Source organism: Salmo salar, chromosome ssa15 (assembly GCF_905237065.1).
Source record: "Salmo salar chromosome ssa15, Ssal_v3.1, whole genome shotgun sequence".
NCBI classification, from domain to species: domain Eukaryota; kingdom Metazoa; phylum Chordata; class Actinopteri; order Salmoniformes; family Salmonidae; genus Salmo; species Salmo salar.
In genome coordinates, this window is record NC_059456.1 from 45125580 (window position 1) to 45143783 (window position 18204).

Here is an 18204-nt window from a genome sequence, read left to right on the forward strand (position 1 = left end):
AGACATGAAGGTCAGTCAATCCGGAACATTTCAAGGACTTGAAATGTTTCTTGAAGTGCACTCGCAAAAACCATCAAGCCCTATGATGAAACTGGCTTTCATGAGGACTGCCACAGGAAAGTAAGACCCAGAGTTACCTCTCCTGCAGCGGATAATTCATAAGTTACCAGACTCAGAAATTGTAGCCCGACTAAATGCTTCAGAATTCAAGTAACAGACACATCAGCTGTTCAGAGGAGACTGCGTGAAATCGGGCCTTCATGGTCGAGTTGCTGCAAAGAAAAGACTTCTTAAGGACACCAATAAGTAGACTTGCTTGGGCCAAGAAACATGAGCAATGGACATTAGACCGGTGGAAATCTGTCCTTTTGATCTGAGTCCAAATTTGAGAATTTTGGTTCCAACCACCGTGTCTTTGTGAGATGCAGAGTAGGTTAAAGGATGATCCCTGCATGTGTGGTTCCCACCGTGAAGCATGGAGGAAGTGTGATGGGGTGCTTTGCTGGGGACACTGTCAGTGATTTATTTAGAATTCAAGGTACACTTAACCAGCATGGCTACCAAAGCGTTCTGCAGCGATACGCCATCCCATCTGGTTTGGGCTCATTTGTTTTTCAACAGGACAATGACCAACACACCTCCAGGCTGTGTTAGGACTATTTGACGAAGGCGAGGGATGGAGTGCTGCCTTAGGTGACCTGGCCTCCACAATCACCTGACCTCAACCCGCTTGGGATGAGTTGGACTGCGGAGTGAAGGGAAAGCAGCCAACCAGTGCTCAGCATATGTGGGTACTCCTTCAAGACTGTTGGAAAATCATTCTACGTGAAGCTGGTTGAGAGAATGCCAAGAGACAGGTAAAGGGTGGGTACTTTGAAGAATCTCAAATGTAAAAATAAATAAACTGTTGAATGAAGTGTCAACTTTTGACTGGTGCTGTATTTGGTGGTTTTTACTGCAAGATAAGTTCGTTGATAATTTGACAGGGGTACAGGTGTTTTTTTTCTTTTTTGGATTTTCTAGCTTTAGCTGTGTGGCAGTCTCGTCCTGGGCCCAAGAAGACTACATTCTTTACCATATTTTCCACCAAACGACATCATTAAACCTTCTCAGAATCAGTAATTGGCCAGGCAATGTCCCTCATTTGGGAGTAGCTGAGAGAAGTTGTCGTTTTCTGCATGCCCTCTTCCGGCCGAAGTTGCCTCCCTCGTTCGATTGCGTCTCCCAGAAACCCATAGACTCAGCCCTGGTAAAACCGAAGCCAGGATTGACATCACAGATTAATGAAGATTACATACACAGCTATTACTGGCCACCGGCTGAATGGATGACCTTGTGCCCCCTGGAGGGCAATAAATCATCAGAGGGGGCTGTCACACTAATTCTTCTAGGGGGTGGGTGGCAAGGGTTGTGTGACGGGTGGGCGTCTGGTGTGAGGGGTGCTTTGCAGTCGATGGTTGGTGGAATCCGGGTTGATTCTAGAATTCTCATTCCCTTGGAAAAACTCTTCACCTTGGTGCTTAGCAGGGAGCTAAAGGATGTCCCCCAGCTGTTTTGGTGACTGTGCTTTACTGAAGGGGGGGCTCTCAGAGTAAGTCTGCATATTTTCCTGATGTCTCTCTTGGAAAGGACAAAGCAGGAAGTGGGCCCTCTCTCCCTCCATCTGTAAGGGCAGTGGCTGACAGACTTTAAAGAAACCAACCAAGCTCTCTTGCCCTTTCACACACCACTTTGTGGCTGCAGACGAGGTGTGTGACAGAGCTCTCGGGGCGCAGAGTGGCGTGCACTGACAGGGTCATGGCAACCTTTTCAGGGGTGGCCATGGCGAGGGGATTTAGGTCAGCCTGAGCTGACAGTGGGTCACAGAAAGGAGCTTGTCCTCACTCGCTGTGTCTCAAATCAGCCTGAGATCAGGTGATCGATGCATCACAAAGCATGGTAGAGCACGATGAATTCCAAATCAACCTCTAGCCACTCCTGTATGTATCACGCTTACTCAGAGTAGAATTGAAGATTTTAGTGTCAGATTTGCCTTTTATATCATAATGAATAAGACTACATGGACAGTCGGGCTGCATGATATGGGACATTTGTCTTTTTCTTTTTTTACAAATATTGCAATTGCCATTTGACTTGTGATGGATCAAAACACTTGGGTGAACTGTTTGGAATCATAGAAAATGAATTATTTATATTTAGAAGCAAAGTGGAAAGCGGCATCGTTCTTGTTTGGAACAGTCCTGCATTTGACCTAACAGAGCAGGATGCAGACTTGGTGAATGTAACAGCGAGGAGGAGGAACTGCGCCGCTTGAGTGACGGGCGGGGCTTGGTGTGTGGGAAGCAGCTGCAAGAGGGGGGGGGAAAGATGACAAACTGAGTGAATTTATAAAACGGATGTAATGTGGCTGTTCAAAGTATTGCATGCAATATGGATCTCTTGCAACATGGATATTGCACATGTCAATACTGTGATTTCGATGTGAAGTAGGGCTGCACAATTAATCTAACGGGAGAGATTATTCTTGATCAGCACTCCTAACTCTGAGACGCTTTATGAATATGGCCCCTGAAAGAATCGGGATAGTTGGAAGCAAGATGGCGACATTACCACTTTTAACTATCCATTCGTCTGAACTCTACAGATGTGCCTGCGAATGGTGGATGGGCTAGGGGCCGCTTAAACCTTAGGCATTTTGCAGATCTGAAAGCATTGGGCAATTTCTGTTTAGCATATCAGAAGCCAAGGTGTAGCTACTACCATATTGCACATCTCTCCCAAATATTTCAGATGGAGTGCCTTCAGAAACTATTCACACCTTGACTTTTTTGCCACATTTTTGTTACAGCCTGAATTTTAAAATGGATTGTCAACTATTCAACCCCTTTTATCAAGCCTAAATAAGTACAGGACTAAAAATGTGCTTAAATTGCATGGACCCCTTCTCTGTACCACACACAAGGTCCCCTCAGTCGAAGTGAATTTCAAACACTGATTCTTCCACAAAGACCAGGGAGGCTTTGTGCTTCGCAAAGGAGTGCACCTATTGGTAGATGGGTGAACATTTTTAAAAAGCAGACACTTCACCATGCTTAGATATGATCAATTATGCTTTGGATGGTGTATCGGTACACTCAGTCACTACAAAGAACAGATATCCTTCTTAACTCATACACCCAGAGGAAGGAAACTATTTAGGTATTTCACCATGAGGCTAATGGGGATTTTCAAATGGAGTTTAATGGCTGTAATGGGCTAACTCAACAATACTTACCTAAATGAGTGAAAAGGAAGCCTATACAGAATAAAAAATATTCCTAAACATGCATCCTGTTTGCAATGAGGCACTAAAGTAATACTGCAAAAAATTTGTTAAATTATATTTTTGTCCTGAATACAAAGCGTTATGTTTAAGGGCAAATCCAACACATCACAGCATACCACTTTACATATTGTCAAGCTTGGTGGTGGCTGCATCATGTAATGTATGTACTTGTTATCGGCAAGGACGAGGTAGTTATTTTAGATAAAAGGAACTGGAGCAGAAGTAAGCACGGGGAAAACCTGGATCAGACTGCTTTCCAACAGACACTGGGAGACATTCACCTTTCAGCACGACCATCTTTACTTGGATCATCGCGCTCTAGCCACTCCTTGTGGCGGGCCGGGCGCCTGCAGGCTGACTTCATCAGTTGAACAGTGTTTCCTCCAACACATTGGTGCAGCTGGCTTCCGGGTTAAGCGGGCGGGTGTTAAGAAGCGCAGCTTGGCGGGTCATGTTTTGGAGGACGCATGACTTGACCTTTGCCTCTCCCAAGCCTGTTGGGGCGTTGCAGCATTGAGACTAGATTTGTAAGCACAAAAGGGGGTACGTTTTATTTTTCTAATTGCTGACTTTCGAGGCTTTGTCAGTCCCTTGAATATGCAACTTTTTGATTTAGGTTTATTTGTTAAACTTCTCACAGAAGTAAGTTCTTTATTTTTTCTGGATATGTACCCATACCATTTATTTCAAGGGAGATGTTGCCTGGTCACTGTTTCAGCTATCAAAATGATTGATGAACTTAGTTACACCCAATGCAAATGTCGTCAACATACAAAGTGGCATGTCAATATTCTTTTGACTTCTGCATGTTAAGCTAATGAACTCCCTTTCCCAAAATGTCGTACAGTGTGGCGCTAACCAATCCCAGTGTCTGGGTTACAGCTACCTGACTTGACGTGACCTCTTGCTCCGCTATCTATATTTACTGTGCGAAATTATTATTATTATTATTATGATTTATTATATATATATTAAAAAAAGGACTTTTTTTCTTTTTTAGGAGAGAAAAAAAAATGGGAAAAAAAATGCATTTTTTAACTTTTTTTTAAACTTTTTTTCTTCTCTCTCCTAAAAAAACTAACATTATTTACCGTTCAAAAATATAAACGTAACAATTTCAACTCTTTTTACTGAGTTACAGTTCATATAAGGAAATCTGCCAATTTTAAATAAATTCATTAGGCCTTTAATCTATGGATTTCACATGACTGGGCAGGGGAGCAGCCATGGGTGAGCTTGGGAGGGCATAGGCCCAGCCAATCAGAATGAGTTATTCACCACAATTGCTTTATTACAGACAAATACTTCTGTTTCATCAGCTGTCTGGGTAGCTGTTCTCAGACAATCCTGCAAGTGAAGAAGACTGATGTGGAGGGCCTGGGCTGGTGTGGTTACACGTTGTCAGGCTGGTTGGACGTACTGCCAAATTCTCTAAAACGACATTGGTAGAGAAATTAACGTTTACATTTTCGGGCAACATCTCTGGTAGACATTCCTGTAGTCAGAGTTCCAATTGCACGCTCCCTCAACTTGAGACTTCTTCTGTGGCATTGTGACACAACTGCACATTTTAGTGGTCTTTTATTGTCCCCAGCACAAGGTGCACCTGTTTTAATGATCATGCCGTTCAATCAGCTTCTTGATATGTCACACCTGTCAGGTGGATAGATTATCTTGGCAAATGAGCTTTCCTCACTAACGGATGTTAATTCTGGTCAACAATATTTGAGAGAAGCTGTTAAGTGTTTTGTGCATAGAACATGTCTTTGGTCTTTTATTTCAGCTCATGAAACATGGGACCGACACTTTACATGTTGCATTTATATTTTTCTTCTGTTTTTGTTATTTATTGATTTATTAAAACAATAATTAAAAAGCTCCCTCAACCCTGCCACTAGATGCTGATCTTGGTTCAGTTATACTTTTCCCCATTAATGGTTTAAAAAAAAAAAAGGGATTTTGTAGGGATGATACCAGAAGCGAATTTTAAGTTCTTTATGAAAACATGTTATCATCCAGAGTCACTTTTATTTGTGTTCCACACTTTCTCACACACAATTGTGTATGTATATACAGCAGGTTTTTAAAGGACAAAAAGTTAGATCTGCTTCGTGTTTTCATTTTTGCCATAAACAAATATTGCGACACTGGTCTTGTCACAGCCCTAGGATTGGAGTGAATGTTGATCCAAATCTGTATCTCGGAAACTTAACCCTGGAGCTGTTCTGATGAAGTCTCAAGGGACCTTAAAAGCACAATATTACGCCTAGGCCTACATAACCTCCACCTCAACACTCAATCGCCATCGTTTCTCAACTCCCCAGCCCTTTAATTTAAGGCCACTTCCCTCCAATCCTCTTTTCCCACTGGCCAACTCTGCCCCTCATCCCCTGGTGTGGGAACCTGCACCTGTGGCAGTCTCACCCCTCTTCAAATTCTGCCCCCCTCCCCTGCACCATGCTGTCTAGTCTTGTCAGCCTGTAGCCACCACCACCTGCCAGACCCTCCCCCCTGATTGACAAGGTGTGAGCCAATTAGACCTCCCTATTTAGCCTAAGTCTGAATGGTGGACTTCCTTGTTTACATACGCCTTACACCCCTTGACCAAAAAAGCATTAGGACTGTCTCGTTCTCCATATCCCCCTATACGTTTTTAAATCCTGTAATCCTCTAAGGAAGGGTCTAGGTAAGTGGGTGTCGAGCATCCAAGGGCACTTGTGCGTGTGAACTATGGTCCAAGGTTTTGTTGTGCGTGTGAACCTATATTCTTACTAACACACTTTAGAACAGCAGTCTCGTATTGTGGTTCCCAGACTTGTCTCTAGACGTGTTTAGACGTCATATGATCAGCAGCAAGCGGCTCCTATCGCCTGGGGTGTACAACATGGGGAGAACATCAAGTTCATCTCACTAATAATGGTGTATGTGTGTAATGCACTTGCAAAGCACTTAACCCTAATGTGCTCCAGGGGTGCCGTACTACTATTGCTGACCCTGTAAAACAACACATTTCATTGCACCTATCCAGCGTGACAATTTCTTTTAATAAAAAATAAAATCTGTACCCTTGTGTGCCCACAAGCATTGCTATATTATATTTACTTCGCCACCATTGCCTATTTATTGCCTTTACCTCCCTTATCTCACCTCATTTGCTCACATGTGTGTGTGTGTATATAGACTTATTTTTCTACTAATATTATTGACTATGTTTTACTCCATGTGTAACTCTGTGTGTGTGTCGAACCGCTTTGCTTTGTCTTAGCCAGGTCGCAGTTGTAAATGAGAACTTGTTCACAACTTGCCTACCTGGTTAAATATAGGTGAAATAAAAATGTGGGTGGGGGTATTGGTAGGTATTTTGAGCTCTGTTTGTTTCTGGAATGTGGAGCACCGGTGTCTCTTTGTGGGGGGGTGGTGGTTGACACTGTTGGGGACCTGAGTCTTTGTTCCATCGCTTGCCCACACTCCTTTATCCCCCCCATCCATCCATTGCGGCAGCTGTCACTTAATCCACCTAATCACTGAGGGAGAGGGTGTGTGTTAAATGAGACTGACTGGCCCCCTCTTCTCTCGCACGCTACTGATGCTCTCTCTCCTGATGCTAACATCACTCTCTTTATCATACTCACACAAGAATACAGACGCCCTCTCGCGCTACCGCTCTGTTTTTCTCACATGCACACAAACGCGTAATAAAAATACTCTCCTTTCTAGCGCTAACGACAGTCTGTCTCACATGTCACAAACACATGCATGCAGACATGCGCGCACACATTGTCACATGTAAAGGCTACACATGGATGCACACGTCCTAAACAATCACCATTCAGGACCCCATACACATTCATACGAGGCCCCTCACACATGGACACACACTCAGACCGGGGCAGCCGGGCCCACCCGTGGGGGGGGGGGGATAGGTCAGAAGCTGCGCTGCGTGTCGTGGGATGATCTATGTCAAATAATCCATCTTTGGCGAGGCGCATCTGTTGTGGGTCTGCATCAGACAGGAGGGTGGCAGACAGGCAGGCAGCCATCCTAGGCATGCCCTAGCCAAGCTCCTTGTCCCCAGCCTCCGCCCAATCTCTCTCTACACTCACACCCTCCCAGACAACCCACTTTAATCCCACAGCAGTGCACAGCCAGCCAGTAGGAGCCCCTCGATCAGATCAACACATCACAGTCCGTTCTCTCCTTCTGTGCCTCTCCCCGTCATACCAACTTTACAATCTCCCTCACTAGACATATAGTGCATTTATCAGTGCCATAGCCACAGCGGTAGTCATAAATAGTGGAGACCTGCCCTTGATGACTGACATGATAGTGGTTGTGGGAGTACTGCAAAGTGGCTATTTAGGTCAGCTGGTTGCCTAGCAGTGTGACCTGCTGGCCAGCTAGATTGTTACCCCAGCGGTGGTCATATTATGACGTGTGTTTGCTGTCGCTTATTGTCAGCTGTTGAGACCGCTTGTTAAGTTTTGTTACATCACATTGGAAATGGTGGAGGGTAGTAGGACTAACGACGAGGGTTGAATGTAGTGGTGGCAAAGTGTTATTGGTCCGGTCCAGAAAGCGACAGCCCCTAGAGGCACGTGTAGATTTGAAAGCATTGCATAGGTGTAAGTTACAACTATTGGTTGTTATCCAATCTTTCTATTAAATGCCTAAAGGGGGAAGTAGCCTGGATGAGTTGCTCTTTCATGTCATGATTTCATTCCCGGGGGGAAGGGATGGGTCTGAGTCTGACTCCGTATCTGCTCCCCATCGCCTGACTGATAGTACAGTATCCCCAGTCATGGTATATCCTACTCAGTGTATAAAACATTAGGAGAACCTGCTCTTTCCGCGACATAGACTGACCAGGTGAAAGCTAATGTCACTTGTTAAATCCACTTCAATCAGTGTAGCTGAAGGGTAGGAGACGGTTTAAAGAATTAAGCCTTGAGACAATAGACATGGATTGTATGTGTGCCATTCGGAGGCCTTTTGAATGAGGTTTGGTAGTAGGTGCCAGGTGCACCTGTTTGTGTCAAGAATGCAACGCTGCTGGGTTTTTCATGCTCAATAGTTTGCTGTGTGTGTTAAGAATGGTCCACCACCCAAAGGATGTCCAGCCAACTTGACACAACTGTGGGAAGCATTGGAGTCAATATGGGCCAACATTCCTGTGGAATGCTTTCTGGTCCATGCCCGAATTGAGGCTGTTCTGAGGGCAAAAAGGGGTGCAACTCAATATTAGGAAGGGGTTACTAATGTTTTGTACTTTCCGGGAATATCAACATGACAAGTGGCTCTTATGCAGCACAGGAGGAGGAACAGAATCATGATAGGATTACTATTTTTCTTTCCAAAAAATTAAAGGAAAGATGGACGGGATCACCTGAATGTACAGCGACCACTCACAAGGACTAGTTCTTGATATCTCAAGGGCCACAGTACAGCTGGGTTGTATTCATTTGACACCAAATGGAATAAAACCGACAAACAGGGAGGGTGGGGGGGACTACCTGGACCTGCAAAACGTTTTAAACTTTTGAAACCTTTTCTGTTGCACGCCCCAATGAACACGACCTTGGTTCTTCCTTCCAATCAGTGACCTTAATCCAGGGTTTCCCAAACTCTGTCCCAAGGCCCCCCCTTCCTGGGTGCATGTTTTGGTTTTTGCCTTAGCACTACACAGCTTATTCAAATAATAAAAGCTTGATGACGATTTGGTTATTTGAATAAGCTGTGGTGCTGGGGAAAAAACTAAACGTGCACCCAGGGGGGACCCCAGGACCGAGTTTGGGAAACCCTGCCTTAAATGTACCTACCGGGGAGGAAAGTAATCCAGCAGGACTGCATACCTTGAGGCGTTGGATTTGACTAACCCTGATGTATAAACTGACACGTTTCCATGAGGGCTGTCAAAGTTAACGCGTTAACTGTAATTCACTTTTGGATTTAATATTTTTTTTAAACTATTTTTAATTGCATCAGTTTTTAACCCCCAAAATATTTTCCCGCACAGACCATTAAGCTTGGTAGACAATGCGCACTGTGCTCTCGGTCGGCAGCAGCAGTATAGCAAGCTCTCTTGTGGTGCTAAAACATTCACTATGCACAGCTTTGAGTAACAATTAAGGAACATTTTATAGAAAGTTCAACCATTAACCCTATTCCCCTGGCGTTTTCTATAGATGACAGCAAACACTTAATTTGCACAGAAGTAGCTAGCTAGTTATGCTAAAATTAGCTAGCTAGTTAACCAATGTTCAGAATGCCATGGCTGAATGCCTCTAGATTCAAGGCTTAATTTCCCACATTTATTTTAATCAGAACATGACATCCATTCAATTTTTAGCAACTTTTTTTTTGGCTGTAGTTTTCAGGTCAAAAGATTTAAGCGAATGACTCCAATTTTTGTTCTATCAACTTGTGACTAGTGGATAAGAAGTAGCCTAGGCTAGATCTAATAGTTGTATGACATTTTACATGAACTCAGACTTGGTTTATCTGTCATTGTCTTAGAATAGTGTATTTTATATTTTTCTTGCCCTTTAATCAATAGTGCCTTCAAAGTATTCACACCCCTTGACTTTTCATTCAAATAGATTTAATTTTTTTTTTTTTTTGTGAACGGTATAGACAAAATACTCTGTCAAAGTGGAAATTCTAACGTTTAACAAATTCATGGAAAATAAAACAGTATCTTGATTAGGTACGTATTCAACCCCCAGTTAATACATGTTAGAATTACTTTTGGCAGCAATTACGCTTGTAAGTCTTTCTGGGAATGTCTCGAATAGCTTTCCAGAACTAGATTCTGTAATATTTTCAAAATTCTTCAAGCTCTGTCAAATTGGTTGTTAATAATTGCTTAACCATTTTCAGGTCTAGCATATTTAAGTCAACTGTAGTTCGGTCACTAAGGAACATTCACTGTCTTCTTGTTAACAACTCCAGTGTAGATTTGGCCTTGTTTTAGGTTATTGTCCTGCTGAAAGGTGAATTGATCTCCTAATGTATGGTGGAAAGCAGACTGAACAAGATTTTCCTCTAGGATTTTGCCTGTGCTTAGCTCCATTCCTTTTCTTTTTTTATCCTGAAACTCCCCATTCCTTAACGATTACAAGCATACCCATAACATGATGCAACCACCACTATGATTGAAATATGGAGAGTAGTACTCAGTAATATGTTTGGAGCAGATCTAATACCTTGTATTCAGGACAAAAAGGGAATTACTTTGCCACATTTTTTGCAGTGTTACTTTGTCTTGTTGCAAACAGCATGCATATTTTGGGATATTTTTATTCTGTACAGGTTTTCTTTTCACTGTCAATGAGGTTAGTATTGTGGAGTAACTACAATGTTTTTGATCGATCCTCAGTTTTCTATCACAACCATTAAACACTAAATGAGTGTTTATATGCGCAGTAGTAATTCAATATTAAACTGATTATGGCAGCAGAGTATTCAATAGTCATGCAAACACCTTACTTTGCTTATCTTAATCGGGGTCGAAGTAAGCGTAGGCCGATTTTAAAACACCACAATCATTAAAATATGCTAAGCAAAAATAACATTGTCGCTGTGGAAGAAAGTTTATTTTGATTCGCAATTCTCTGCATTTATCAGAGTGCCATCAGGTAGCCTGATTTCAGATGTGTCCATGTAAACAGGATTATTAGAGATCCTTCTTGCAAAGCATGCAAACATTTTAATCAAACTATTATATAAATCTGACTATCCACAGTAATCACATTGTGTAACCTTACTCACTGTTTTTAAAGTCACCATTGGCTTCATGGTGAAATCCTTGAGCAGTTTCCTTCCTCTCCTGCCACTGAGTTAAGACGCATGTGCCTTTGTAGTACTGGGTGTATTGATACACCATCCAAAGTGTAATTAATAACTTTACCATGTTCAAAGGGATATTCAATGTCTGCTTCCCCCATCTACTAATAGGTGCCCTTTGTGAGGCATTGGAAAACCTCCCTGGTCTTTGTGGTTGAAGTCTTATTTGAAATTCACTGGGGAATCTTACAATTACAGAGATGAGGTAGTCATTAAAAAAAAATCATGTAAAACACTTATTGCACAGTGCAACGTATTATGTGACTTGTTAAGCACGTTTTTACTCCTGAACGTATTTAGGCTTGCCATAACAGGGTTGAATACTTATTGACAAAATATTTCAGCTTTCCATTTTTTTTATTAATTTGTAAACTTTTCCAAAAACATAATTTCACTTTATGGGGTATTTTCTGAAGGCACTGTATTATACCTACAACCCAATGTTTTAAATCTTTAAACATAATTGGTCAAATTTTGAACAATTTCAAAAAATGTGATTAATCTTAGTCACATGGTTTTATGTAGTTAATTAACTCGATTTTATTTGTGTAATCATTTGACAGCCCTATTTTCAACACACATTGTGCGTAGGCCATGTGGCTCCCATGGCTCTCTTTGTTTTTTGAGGCAAGGTGCTCCTGTGGCACATTCCTAGTTCAGGGATAATGCTCTTTGGCAGAATGCATACATGTTAGAGCCCCGATGGTCATGAGTTCTGACTCTCCTCTCTCTCTCTCTAGCGGGCGTACTCCCTCATCGTGGAGGCCTGGGACTGGGACAATTCCACCCGCAACAGTGAGTACAAGATTGCATACACCCACTTGCCCTGCCTGCCTTTTCCATTACCATGGTTACCGCCATTGTTCAATTTTTGGAGACACTTTATTAACAAGGCAGTGCTACTGTAACTGGAGAAATAGTTGGAGCATTTGCTAACGGTGAACTGTATTAGCTGGCTAGCTAATCATCATGGCTAACTGTGGGAAGTAAAACAATTATCTTATTTACTGTTGATTAGCTGTTGATTAGCCATTGCAAATATCTGCCATTTTGGAGACTGAGTTTAATGCTAGCAAAGTGTCTCTATTAATGTTTGTCACGATTTTGTAACGTCTCCACTTTCCAATCGTAATAGTCCCACCTGATCAAAGGACAGCTAGGTGGCCATTGTTTTAGTACCAAGGAATTTAGTTTAAGGAAGTGATGCAATTTGAGATTAAATGTACCACTCCTCTAGGGCCATAAGGGGGTTAGGTGTGTAGCAGTGGGTGGTTCAGATATCTGGAAATGTCCTGGAGTGCCATGGGCTCCACAGTAAAAAATTTAAATAGAAAATATAAATGTATTCACTTTTTTTTTGCCTAATAAATCCTACATTGAGTTTTATACATTTTTTTTTATATAATAATTGAACAAAGCGTTCAAGGCTGTGTGTGTGCGCGCAACTACACGTGTGTGTTTGCCACATGGGCACAAACCTTTTTTTGTTGTTGATAGGATTGTGGTCATATGCCACTCGGCACTACTTCAAGTCCCTACCACAAATCAGGTGGTTGTAGAACGTTTTCATGTTGGATACTCTGTCAACCGCCTCGCACAGACTGGTCTGCTCCTACACTGCATAACAATCTATAGGCCTATTGGTAGAAATGTCTTCAGAAAAACTTGTGGGTTTTAGCTCTGAGGGTCTGCCACCACTTGGCAGCTGTATCCTGTTTTCTCCCTGGGCCGTCCTCTGGGTGTGCTCCCATCTCCCCTTTTTGCTGCTTGAGGAAGTGTTGTGAGGAAGAGGCAGCACTGATGGAGGAATATAGTGTGTGAGCAGAGGTGATTGATGCTAGTGTGGGTCTCTGCGCATGGCCCTTCGGCTGTCCTCAATGTACTACTGAATGCATTATGATTGTGTATCCTGGTTAATGCTGCAGGTACTGTAACTGCTGCACTTTCCACTGACTTTTCGTGTTTGGGCGGCGGCCACAGAGCTTGTATAAATCCGTCAAATGTATCATCCAATGGCTTTTCAGTGGCTCATATGTTGACGGACAATGATGAGTACGGAAGAGCACCCACACTTGTTTTTATTATGCAACTTGTTACTTTTGATGAACTAATGTCAATTTCATCTGTTTTTCATCAGTGTCTGGCCATGTCCTGGTGCGTCATTCACATTAACCATAAGCAATCCGTTACGTTGCGCCGGATGTCAATAATTTCAATGGGGAATCTCAATGCCCCCTTGTAGTTGAAGGCTCCGTATCGAGATGGATACTCTGCGTCTTCAGTCCGGCCAGAGTCCATCGAAAAACAGGAAGTTACCAAACCACAGAAGATGAAAATTTGTGTTTTTCCATGATGAGTTTACGGGATAGCTAGCAACTTGTAAACAATTACCCATTACTATAAGTGAGTATTGTTTTATGTTAAAAAAATAATACACATTGTGGCATTTAAGCCAATTTATACTTTCTGTTGCCTCCCCTTTTTTAGTTCAGTTTGATGGTAGTGGCATTTTTGAGGATTATTAGGTGGAGGTTGCTAGCTACAGTAAAGCCTAGCTTTTAGAAACAAGTTGAGGGAAAAGTAACTAAACAAAACATATTGTATCAACTGAAATGATATGTTTCCCCTGTCTTAAATGAAAATGCCCTATTTAATAATCTCCAAAATGAAATGTGATCTCTGACAGACTCTCCTCCAGCTTTTCTTGCGTTGTGAAACAACGATATTGCATGAAGGTGACGTACTGTGTAATGAAATGCATCACGATGCAAACGGGGCATTGGTCCTAGTTTACGTCTTGAAATTAAAATAGTGTGGCTGTAAGCCATTAAGGCAGATATAAGCTGGCTGGGTGGCTAGCTACTGGCTAATTAGCGCTGCAGCGCTAGCCCTTTAGCCCCATGCTGATGTCACCATGCTCTAATGGCTGCCAAACTGCAAAGTATGTGGCATCCACATTAACTCAGTCTGACAGAGCTGCTGCTATGATTTGATTTATTTTATTATTATAGTTTCATGCATCTTATAAGACACTTTGCTATAGAAAAATGTAATAATCGTATGTACAGTGCCTTCAAAGTATTCACACCCCTTGACTTTTTCCACATTTTGTTACAGCCTCAATTTAAAATTGTATTTAGAATTTTTTTACTTGCCTACACACCACATAATGACAAAGCAAAAACAGTTTTTTTAGACATTTTTGCAGATGTATTAAAAATAAGGTCTGAATAGTGGTTTTCATCAAGGGTCTCTCTGTACTTTACTCTATTCATCGTTGCCTCGATGCTGCCACTGAAAAACATCCCCACAGCATGATGCTGTCACCATGCGTGAAGCATAGGGGTGGTGCCAGGTTGCTTCCAGATGTGACACTTGGCATTCAGGGCAAAGAGTTCAATCTTGGTTTCATCAGACCAGAGAATATTGTTTCTCATGGTCTGACAGTCTTTAGGTGCCTTTTGGCAAACTCCAAGCGGGCTGTCGTGTCTTTTTACTAAGGAGTGGCTTCTGTCTGGCCACTTCACCATGGTTGGTGGAGTGCCGCAGAGATGGTTGTCCTTCTGGAAGGTTCTCCCATCTCCACAGAGGAACTCTGAAGCTCTGTCAGTGACCAACGGGTTCTTGCTCACCTCCCTGACCAAGACCTTTCTCCCCCAATTTACATAGTTTGGCCAGGCAGCCAGCTCTAGGAAGAGTCTTGGTGGTTCCAAACATCTTCCGTTTAAGAATGATGGAGGCCACTGTGTTCTTGGGGACCTTCAATGCTGCAGACATTTTTTGGTACCCTTCCCCAGATCTGTGCCTCGACACAATCCTGTCTCGGAGCTCTACGGACAATTCCTTCAACCTCATGGCTTTGTTTTTGCTCTGACATGCACTGTCAACGGTGGGACCTTATATAGACAGGTGTGTGTGTGTGTGTGTGTGTGCATTTCCAAATCATGTCCAATCAATTTAATTTACCACAGGTGGACTCCAAGTTGTAGAAACCTCTCAAGGATGATCAATGGAAACCTGATCTCAATTTCGAGTTTAATAGCAAATGTGCTGAGTTCCTATGTAAATAAGGTATTCCTGTTTTTATTTTTAATAAATGTGCAAGAATTCTACAAACCAGTTTTTGCTTCTTCATTATGGAGTTGTGTGTAGATTGGTGAGGGCTATATTTTATTTTTAATCCATTTTAGAATAAAGCTGTAACGTCACGTGGTCTGAACTTTCGGAATACACTAGATATCTAGCTACACAACATGGCCAACTCTGTGGACACCCCTTAAAATTAGTGGATTCGGCTATTTCAGCCACATCTGTTGCTGACCGGTGAATAAAATTGAGCACACAGCCATGCGATCTCCATAGACAAACATTGGCAATAGAATGTCCCGTACTGACAGTAGAATGACTTTCAACATGGCACCTTCATAAGATGCCACCTTTCCAGCAAGTCAGTTTGTCAAACTTCTGCCCTGCTAGAGCTGCCCCAGTCAACAGGAAGTGCTATTATTGTGAAGTGGAAACGTCTAGGAGTAATAACGGCTCAGCCGCGACATGGTAGGCGACACAAGCTCACAGAACGGGACCGCCGAGTGCATGTAGAAATCGTCTGTCCTTGGTTGCAACACTCACTACTGAGTTCCAAACTGCCTCTGGAAGTAACGTCCACACAATAACTGTTCGTCAGGAGGTTCATGAAATGCTTTCCAAGGCCGACCAGCTGCACACAAGCCTATGATCACAATACCAAGCGTCTACTAGTGTGGTGTAAAGCTCACCGCCATTGGACTCTGGAGCAGTGTAAACGCGTTCTCTGGAGCGATGAATCATGCTTCACCATCGTCCGTCGGACGAATGCCAGGCGATCACTACCTGCCCCAATGCATAGTGCCAACTAAAGTTTGGAATAGAAATGGTCAGGGGTGGTTTTTCATGTTTCGGGCTAGGTCCCTTAGTTCCAGTGAAGGGAAATTGTACCGTTACAGCATACAATGGCATTCCAGACGATTCTGTGCTTCCAAGTTTGTGGCAACAGTTTGCGGGAGGGCCTTTCCTGTTTTCAGTATGACAATGCCGCTGTGCACAAAGCGAGATCCATAAAGGAATGGTTAGTCAAGATCGTTGTGGAAGGACTTGACTGGCCTGTACAGAGCCCTGACCTCAACCTCATCGAACACCTTTGGGATAAATTGGACCGCAGACTTTGAGCCAGGCTTAATAGCCCAACATTGCCTGACCTCACTAATGCTCTTGAGGCTTAATGGAAGCAATTCCCCGCAGAAATGTTCCAACATCTAGTGGTAAGCCTTCTCAGAAGAGTGGAGGCTGTTATAGCAGCAATGGGCATTTTGTAGTGAGATGTTTTATGAACGTGGTGGGGTGAATTTGTTTTACTGACAGGTGTGGCATATCAAGAAGCTGATTAAACAGCATGATCATTACACAGGTGCACCTTGTGCTGGGGACAGTAAAAGGCCGCTAAAATGTGCAGTTTTGTCACTCAACACAATGCCACAGATGTTTTGAGGGAGAGTGCAATTGGCATGCTGACTGCAGGAATGTCCACCAAAGCTGTTGCCAAAGAATATAATGTTCATTTCTCTACCAAAAGCCGCCTCGATGTAATTTGGCAATACGGACAACGAACACACTTGCATTTTATCAATGGCAATTTGAATGCACAGAGATGGTGACGAGACCTTGAGGCCCATTGTTGTGCCATCACCTCATGTTTCAGCATAATGCACGGCTCCATGTCGCAAGGATCTGTACACAATTTCTGGAAGCTGAAAATGTCTGTTTTTCCATGGCCTTACATACTCACCAGACATGTCACCTATTGAGCATATTTGGTATGCTCTAGATCGATGTGTAAGACAGCGTGTTCCAGGTCCCACCGATATCCAGTAACTTTGCACGCACATACACACTGCAGTGGAAAAACAATTGAGAAAACAAAAGTTATTGACTTTCAAGTATTATGTATATCTGTATGTGATGACCAGAGGCACAATAAGATTTAGCGCGTGTGTTGACTCACCAACATTATGTCCTCCAGTAGGGCCCCCGGGGACCTCAGGAAAGGGCCTGAAAGGCTGTTTGCGTTGTTGTTTATCAAGCAGGATGTGCTGCGGACGGCTCAGTGTTTAGACACTAAACAGCGCGGCCCGGGGGCCATTGTTCTCAGTCTGGAAGCACTGGGGGTTATTTCTGTTATTGTTGCTTAATTTGTCCGATGTTGTCAGAGGAAAGTAAGTGGGTGTGTGTGTGTGTGTGTGTGTGCACATGAGATTGGGATATGAGTTGTAAAGGAACGCAAGGGAGGCGGGGCAGCTCGGAGCATTGGGGCAGAGGAAATCGCAGGCCCCCTACTTCCACAGCGTTTGTCGTCTCCGATCCCACTGTGATAGAGTGCCTTCATTGTCGGAGTTGGCCGAGCAGAAAAATTGAATAGCTATTGTGAGCGTAGCATGCTGCGGGCAGCACCTATCCACCCCCCCAATAAACAGCAATGCCCGTTTGGATACAAAGAGCATAGCTGTATTAGCATACACCACAGAGGATAGCAAAACGGTCGTTTTGCTGTAGTTTGAGTTGGGTACTTTAAAATTCAGGTGGTCATTCGCCGACTGGACCACCATGTGAGCATCTCCCTCACACCAGAGATTTTAATCTCCTCTTTGTGTTGGTTGTTTCTGTATGAACTATTGAGATAATAATTTGGACACTGCTGAATTGGATGTGGCAGGTCTTCCCAAGTTAATCGGGGCAAGTTGTGTCGATTTGTGAAAGTTGGCTTCCTTTCGGTCTCTTCATTATCACCGATCGAATCGTTGGAAGCAATAAAGTAGAATCCTATTTACCAACAGTAAAAAGGAATACATTTTAGTATTGATGTGCAGTCCTGGTGTATTCTTTCAACCATCAATGACAATGCACTAGGTCAAGGGTCACCAACTATATTAAGCCTTAGGCCAGGGGTGGGCTAACCTTTTGGTTCGAGGGCCATATCGGGGTTTTGAAATTCAATAGAGGGGCGC

General features: G+C 43.0%; 1 protein-coding gene across 2 annotated transcripts in view; it reads left to right on the forward strand.

Annotated features, from left to right (window-relative positions):
* The window catches only part of jag2b (jagged canonical Notch ligand 2b), a 105800-nt gene that overhangs the window by 22582 nt on the left and 65014 nt on the right, over positions 1–18204 (forward strand). For both annotated transcript variants that reach the window (XM_014145100.2, XM_014145102.2), the window contains exon 3: positions 11908–11962. In XM_014145100.2, the coding sequence (XP_014000575.1) occupies positions 11908–11962 (55 nt within the window). The remainder of the gene's footprint in view (positions 1–11907; positions 11963–18204) is intronic.